Source organism: Nansenia antarctica, assembly GCF_963989245.1.
Source record: "Nansenia antarctica genome assembly, chromosome: 6".
In the NCBI taxonomy this organism is placed as follows: Eukaryota; Metazoa; Chordata; class Actinopteri; order Argentiniformes; family Microstomatidae; genus Nansenia; species Nansenia antarctica.
The window spans coordinates 43,300,743-43,308,242 of NC_137676.1; the positions used below are offsets into that span (position 1 = coordinate 43,300,743).

Consider the following 7,500-nt stretch of genomic DNA (forward strand, 5'->3'; position numbering starts at 1 on the left):
TACCTCACTCTACATACCTCACTCTACATACCTCACTCTACATACCTCACTGTCTGTACCTCACTATATACTGTATATATATATGTTGTGGGAAAACTAGGGTTAGGGTTAGGTGCTAGGGTGCTACGGTTAGGGTTAGGGGTAGGGGTAGGGTTAGGGTTAGACATGCCAGCATTTACCAAATCGACGTAGCACCTAACCCTAACCCTAGTTTTCCCACATGTACCGTATTCCCACATGTACCGTAACATATATATATATATATATACAGTTAGGTCCGGAAATATTTGGACAGTGACACAATTTCCATACTTTTGGCTCTGTATGCCACCACAATAGATTTGAAATGAAACAATCGAGATGTAATTGAAGTGCAGACTTTCAGCTTTAATTCAAGGGGTTGAACATAAAATATTGAGCTCAAAAGTAATTGGACAAATTAACATAATGATAAATAAAATGATAATTTTTAATACTTTGTTGAGAATCCTTTGCAGGCAATGACTGCTTGAAGTCTGGAACCCATGGACATCACCAAATGCTGGGTTTCCTCCTTTGTGATGCTTTGCCAGGCCTTTACTGCAGCTGTCTTCAGTTGTTGTTTGTTTGTGGGTCTTTCTGCCTTTAGTTTTGTCCTCAGCAAGTGAAATGCATGCTCAATTGGGTTGAGATCAGGTGATTGACTCGGCCATTGCAGAATATTCCACTTCTTTGCCTTAAAGAACTCCTGGGTTGCTGCTTACGCAATATGTTTTGGGTCATTGTCCATCTGTATTGTGAAGCGCCATCCAATCAACTTTGCTGAATTTGTCTGAATCTGAGCAGATAGAATATCCCTAAACATTTAAGAATTCATCCGTCTGCTTCTGTCTTCTGTCACATCATCAATACACACTAGTGACCCAGTGCCATTGGAAGCCAGGCATGCCCATGTCATCACAATACCGTTTTTTTAAAGAGGATGTAGTAAGCGTCGGATCATGAGCCGTTCCAAGCCTTCTCCATACTTATTTCTTCCCATCATTCTGGTACAGGTTAATCTGAGTTTCATCTGTCCAAAGAATGCTCTTCCAGAACAGGGCTGGTGTTCTTTGGCAAAGGCAAATGTTTTTTGGCAAAGTCTAATCTGGCCTTTCTATTCTTGAGGCTTATGAATGGCTTGCACCTTGTGGTGAACCCTCTGTATTTGTTAATGTGAAGTCTTCCCTTTATGGTACACTTGGATAATGATATGCCTACCTCCTGGAGACTGTTCTTCACTTGGCTGGATGTTGTGAAGGGGCTTTTCTTTACCATGTAAAGGATCCTGTGATCATCCACCACTCTTGTCTTCCATGGACGTTCAGACCTTTTTATGGTGCCGAGCTCACCAGTGCGTTCTTTTTTTCTCAGAATGTTCCAAACAGTTAATTTGGCCACTCCTAATGTTCCGGCTATCTCTCTGATGGATTTTTGGGTTGTTTTTGCATCCTAAGGATGGCCTGTTTCACTTGCATTGAGAGCTTCGTTGACTGCATGTTGTGTGTATACAGCAACAGCCTCCAAATGCAAATGCCACACTTGGAATCAACTCAGACCTTTTACCTGCTTAATTGATAAAGAAATAATGAAGAAATAGCCCACACTGGCCCATGAAACAGTTTTTGAGTCAATTGTCCAATTACTTTTGGTCCCTTGAAAACGAGGGAGCTATATATTAAAAAGCTGTAATTCCTAAACCCTTCCTTCAATTTGGATGGGAATAACCTTACCCTAAAGCTGAGACTCTGCACTTTAAGCCCATATTCATTATATAACTGTAACTTGAAGATGTTTTGGTAAACAGCTACATTTAAAAAATAAATAAATAATAATAATTCATTACATTTTATATAGGGCTTTTCCGAGGCTCAAAGACGCAGAAAAATCTGTCTGTGTCCAAATATATATGGACCTAACTGTAAATACTACTATTAGTTTGCCTGTCTGTATAATATACTACTACTATACACACAGCCAGTCACATGCCATACATACCTTGACTAACCGAAATAAACCTCTGTCTGTCTGTCCATCTCTCTCTCTCTCCGTGTATGTGTGTCTCTCTCTCCCTCCCTTTCCCTTTCCCTCTCTGTCGCTCTCTCTGTCTCTCTCTCTCTCTGTCTCTCTCTCTCTCTCTCTCTCTCTCTCTCTCTCTCTCTCTCTCTCTCTCTCTCTCTCTCTCTAGTGTCCAGTCCTAAGCAGGTGTCTGGTCGTGTCAGTGAGCTGAGTGATGTGGAGGATGAGGGGGTGGGGTCAGGGTCGGGGTCGGGGGCGGGGTCTGGCTCGGGGGCGGGGCAGAAGGCGGGGCTCTACTCCACCATTCCCACTGTGGACAGTGCTGTGGAATCCTGGGATGGATCCAACATGGACGCCACCTTCAGCACACAGGGTGAGACAGACAGACAGACAGAGAGAGAGACAGGCAGGCAGGCAGGCAGGCAGGCAGACAGACACAGAGACAGACACAGACAGGCAGACAGACAGGCAGGCAGACAGACAGGCAGACAGGCGGGCAGGCACACAGACGGGCAGGCAGACAGACGGGCAGACAGACGGGCAGGCAGACAGACAGACAGACACGCAGGCAGGCAGGCAGGCAGGCAGGCAGACAGACAGACAGACAGACACGCAGGCAGACAGACACGCACGCAGGCAGGCAGACAGGCAGGCAGGCAGGCAAGCTAGCAGGCACAGACTGAGATTTTGGTTTGATCTAATAACATTTTAATCTGCCAATATATCTCAACCCGTGTGTGTGTGCATGTGTGCGTGTGTTTGTCTGTGTGTGTGTGTGTGTGTGTGTGTGTGTGTGTGGTGTACGTGTGTGTGTGTTAGTGGTGTACGTGTGTACGTGTGTGTGTGTGTGTGTGTGTGTGTGTGTGTGTGTGTGTGTGTGTGGAACCACATTCCGCTGGTTTTGGAGTCTGGTCTGATTGGCCAGACCTGAATGACCTCTGTGTCCGAGCCGGGGTGTCCCTGGAGTGGGTGCGGTCTGACTCTGAGACTGTTCGGGTCTCAGAGAACTGTATATCTGACCCTCTCACACAGGTCAGGGCAACAGCCTCCTTTGCTGGACAGAGCCACCAGCTAACATCTAGAGGGGCCAGACGGACTCTCATGGACCTTCACCAACATCAACAACAACAACAACACTGGACTGGTCTGAAACTCCAGGGAAAACTGGCATGTCTTCCCACAGCTGATCACTCTGTTTCCCATTCTTTTCTAAAAAACACTGCACTCGATGAGGACTGTCATATTCACAACCAAGGCCAGATTACAAGTCCTTCCTACCAGACTCAACCTCTCTATTTGGTTTCCCTCCACTCAGGTTCCTCATTGCTTGCACCACACCACAGAACAGGTTACAGAAACACTTTCACATATCTTGAATGGCTGTTATGTTTACAAAGGAATGTATATAGCACGTCATGACAGAATTGTGAGCCTAATAGTAAAGGACATATCACTCCACTTCCCAGTTACAGTGAAAATGTATACACATGCTTGTGTCAATGCATCCATGTTCAATTTCTGTAATGACCAATGTCACTTTTCACAGTTGTCTGCTAACACACCAGATGTTGTTGTTGTTAATGAAGAGTCCAGAGAGGTGTCTGTATTAGAGGTAGCATGCACCTTTGATATAAGCCTAGAGGAAGCCTTCATGACTAAGGTCATGAAATACCAGCAGCTTGTAGACACCATCTCAGAGCTAGGCTATAGGTGTACGCTATTAGTCTTTATATTTGGCAGTCTTGGACATGTGCACAGATTGGTTGTCAGAGGACTACGTCTACTGGGAATGTCCAAGGGAGAAGCAAAAAGGCTCAGCAAGTATTGCTCTGTCTCTGCGATTATTGGCAGCCGCCAAATATGGCGGAGACGGTGTTACTTGTACCCGTGAGTCTTGTCCTGTTGTATGTGAAAGACATTGTCCATGTCTGTTTGTGAATGCATCCCATCTGTGCCTTCAGTATTTGTGTCCTTGTATACTTGTTTCTATGTGGACAGAAATAAATGATTAAAATGTGTGTGTGTGTGGGTGTTGTTGGTGAGGATGTTTTGAAATTCACCATCAAAGCAAGACTGCAGGTATTACCGACCAAGTACAATCTGTCCACCTGGTATCCCCACACTCACAGTCCATTCTGTTTAAACAATCAGGATTCACAACACCTAGAATCCATTGCACACATAACAAATGGATGTAATGCATACAAACACCTGTACATAGCTCGTCATGACCGTATTGTGGACATTGTGTCTGATACAGTACAAAACATCTTACCATCTAGCGCAGCTATGTACAAGCATGCCAGAGTGTTACCAGAGTGGTTTGGTTTTACCAATGACGTTTTTGCCAACATCCCAAATACACCTGATGTTGTCTTTGTTGACACCAGCCACAAGGAGGTGCTGATTGTAGAAGTAGGCTGCCCCTTTGACCTGTACATGGACCAGACTTTCCAGGACAAGTATATCAAATACCAACCACTACTTAGTACGAAAACCAGCTTTGGGTACAAGTGTAAATTCAGCATACTTGTATTTGGAAGTCTGGGCCATGTATATAAATGCACCATGAGGGGTCTGAGAATTGCTGCAATGTCTAAAAGAAAGGCCAAACAAGTTGCCAAATTTTGCTCTGTCTCAGCTATCATTGGCAGCTTGGCCGTGTGGAGAAGGAGGTGTTATGTGTACCCTTGAATGTTCAGTGCTGCTTAGCCCCGAAATATTTGATTCCCTGTTTGTGTAATATAATTTGTGGAACCAAATAAAGTATTCAAATGTGCCAGGCTTCCACAATGCTGAGTGGAGGAGCGCGGCGCCCCCTCTGGACCGACACCGCAACCACATCCTGCAGGACCTGGGAATCAACGATGATGACTGGGACCGGCCCACAGCCAGCGGGTACACACACACACACATGCACACACACACACACACACACGCATGCATGCACGCACACACACACACACACACACACACAGACACACACACACACACACACACCACACACACAGACACACACACACACACACACATGTTTGTTGATGTTAATGTAGTTCCTCTCCTGGCATCTGCAGAGTTTCAGCGCTGCCCAGCGGCTTAATCACAGACAGCAGGTGAGACTCAGACCCTCCCCCCTCCTCCCTCCCCCCTCCTCCCTCCCCCTCCTCTCTCCTCCCCTCTCAATCTCCCACCTTTCTCCTCCCTCTCCTACCTCCTCGCCCCTCCTCCCTCCCCCTTCTCTCTCCTCCACCCTCCTCCCTCCCTACCCCTCCTTCCCCCACCTCTCTCCTCCCTACCACTCATCCCCCTACCCCTCGTCCCCCTCCTTCCCCCACCTCTCTCCTCTCTACCCCCTCCTCGCTCCCCCTCGTCCCCCTCCTCTCTCCTCCCCCATCCTCTCTCCTCCCCCTCCCCTCCTCCCTCCCCCTCCTACCCCTACTTCCCCCACCTCTCCTCTCTCCCTCCTCCTACACCTCCCTCCCTCCTCCCCCCTGGGTCTGCTGTCCCTCACTGCCTGCTCTGCCCCGGGTGAACCCCTCCCACCAGTGTACTGCGTGCGTGTTGATTGGTTGTGTGGGTCAGGGTCTGGGTTCCTGTGGTGACCTGTGTGACCTCTGACCTCTGCCCTCCCAGGTTCAGCGTGGTGCATGCTGGGACGGAGCCGGATCAGGAGGAGAACTTCTGGTCTCAGGCTCTGGAGGACCTGGAGACCTGCGGCCAGTCTGGAATACTCCGAGAGCTCGAGGTAACCATAGTTACAAACCAGATGCGTTACCATAGTTACCAGACAGACATGTTACCATTCAGTTGTCTGACGTCTACCAAGTCTGACGTCAAACGTGACGTTTAGCAATTTAGTTTTTTAGACTCGGATCTATTCATACAACAAGGGACACAGCACTTTCCGTTTTTCCCATATTTGTCAGCGTCTTTGAGCCTCGGAAAAGCGCTATATAAATATAATGAATTATTATTATTACTGAGGCATTTCGAAGACAGCGCCTCAGCCAACTTTGGACTCAGAAACACGTCACGACTTAACAACCGAATAGTACTATCCCAGACATGTTACTATACCAGACATGTTACCATAGTTACAATACTAGACATGTTACCATAGTTAAAATACCAGACATGTTACCATAGCTACTATCCCAGACATTATAGTTACTATACCAGACATGTTACCATAGTTACCATACCAGACATGTTACCATAGTTACAATACCAGACATGTTACCATAGTTACAATACCAGACATGTTACCATAGCTACTATCCCAGACATGTTATTATAGTTACTATACCAGACATGTTACCGTAGTTACAATACCAGACATGTTACAATACCAGATATGTTACCATAGTTATAATACCAGACTTGTTACCATAGTTACAATACCAGACATGTTACCATAATTACTATACCAGACATGTTACCATAATTACTATACCAGACATGTTACCATAATCCATCCATTCTTCTCTCCTCTCCTCTCCTCTCCCCCTCTCCTCTCCTCTCCCCCTCTCCTCTCCCCTCCCCTCTCCTCTCCTCTCCTTTCCTCCCCTCTCCTCCACCTCCTCCTCCTCCTCCTCCACCAGGCCACCATCATGTCTGGCAGCAGCCTGAGTCTGAACCATGACCCCTCCCCCCTGCGGAGCCACCTGGGCCGCCAGGCCAGCTTCCAGGAGCGCAGTGCCAGCCGGCCGCAGTATAGCCAGTCCAGCCGCTCCAACACGCTGCCCAGCGACCCCGCCCGCAAGGCCTTCAGCCTGAGGAAGACGCAGGACGTCAGAGACAACAACATGTCTCCCACCCCGGTGGAGCTGCACAAGGTACAGACAAACAACACTGTCATCTCACCCTGACCCCGACCTTTAAACTGTGACCTTTAACCCTGGCCTTAATCCTGACCTTAACCATGACCCTGACGCTGTCCGTAACCCTGACCTTAACCATGACGCTGACCTTAACCTGATCCTTAACCCTGACCGTAACACTGACCTTAACCTTGACTGTAACCCTGACCTTGACCCTGACCCTGACATTGACCTTGACCCTGACCCTTAACCCTCTTAACTCTGACCCTAATCCTAACCCTGACCGTAACCCTATCCCTGACCTTAACCCTAACCTTAATCCTGACCCTGTCCTTAGGCCTGACCTTAACCCTGAACTTAACCCTGTCCTTAGCCCTGACCTTAGCCCTGACCTTAACCCTGACCTTAGCCCTGACCTTAACCCTGACCTTAGCCCTGACCCTGTGTCCCAGGTGGGTCTGGTGAAGGAGGAGGATGAGGACTTTGGCTTCAGCGTGTCTGATGGTGTGACAGAGAAGGGCGTCTACGTCAACAACATCCGCCCCGGGGGGCCGGCACAGCTGGGGGGGCTGCAGTCCTACGACAGGCTGCTGCAGGTACACACACACACTCACACTCTCTCTCGCACACTGTGCACACACAC

The 7,500-nt window shown here is 48.0% G+C and overlaps 1 protein-coding gene across 1 annotated transcript in view; it reads left to right on the forward strand.

Annotated features, from left to right (window-relative positions):
• The window catches only part of LOC308160571 (glutamate receptor-interacting protein 1-like), a gene marked incomplete at both ends in the record, with an annotated part of 21,895 nt that overhangs the window by 12,134 nt on the left and 2,261 nt on the right, over positions 1–7,500 (forward strand). Inside the window, 6 exons of the mRNA XM_080534513.1 lie at positions 2,207–2,410; positions 4,821–4,935; positions 5,112–5,150; positions 5,671–5,782; positions 6,639–6,872; positions 7,310–7,453. Coding sequence (XP_080390639.1) covers positions 2,207–2,410; positions 4,821–4,935; positions 5,112–5,150; positions 5,671–5,782; positions 6,639–6,872; positions 7,310–7,453 — 848 coding nt within the window. The remainder of the gene's footprint in view (positions 1–2,206; positions 2,411–4,820; positions 4,936–5,111; positions 5,151–5,670; positions 5,783–6,638; positions 6,873–7,309; positions 7,454–7,500) is intronic.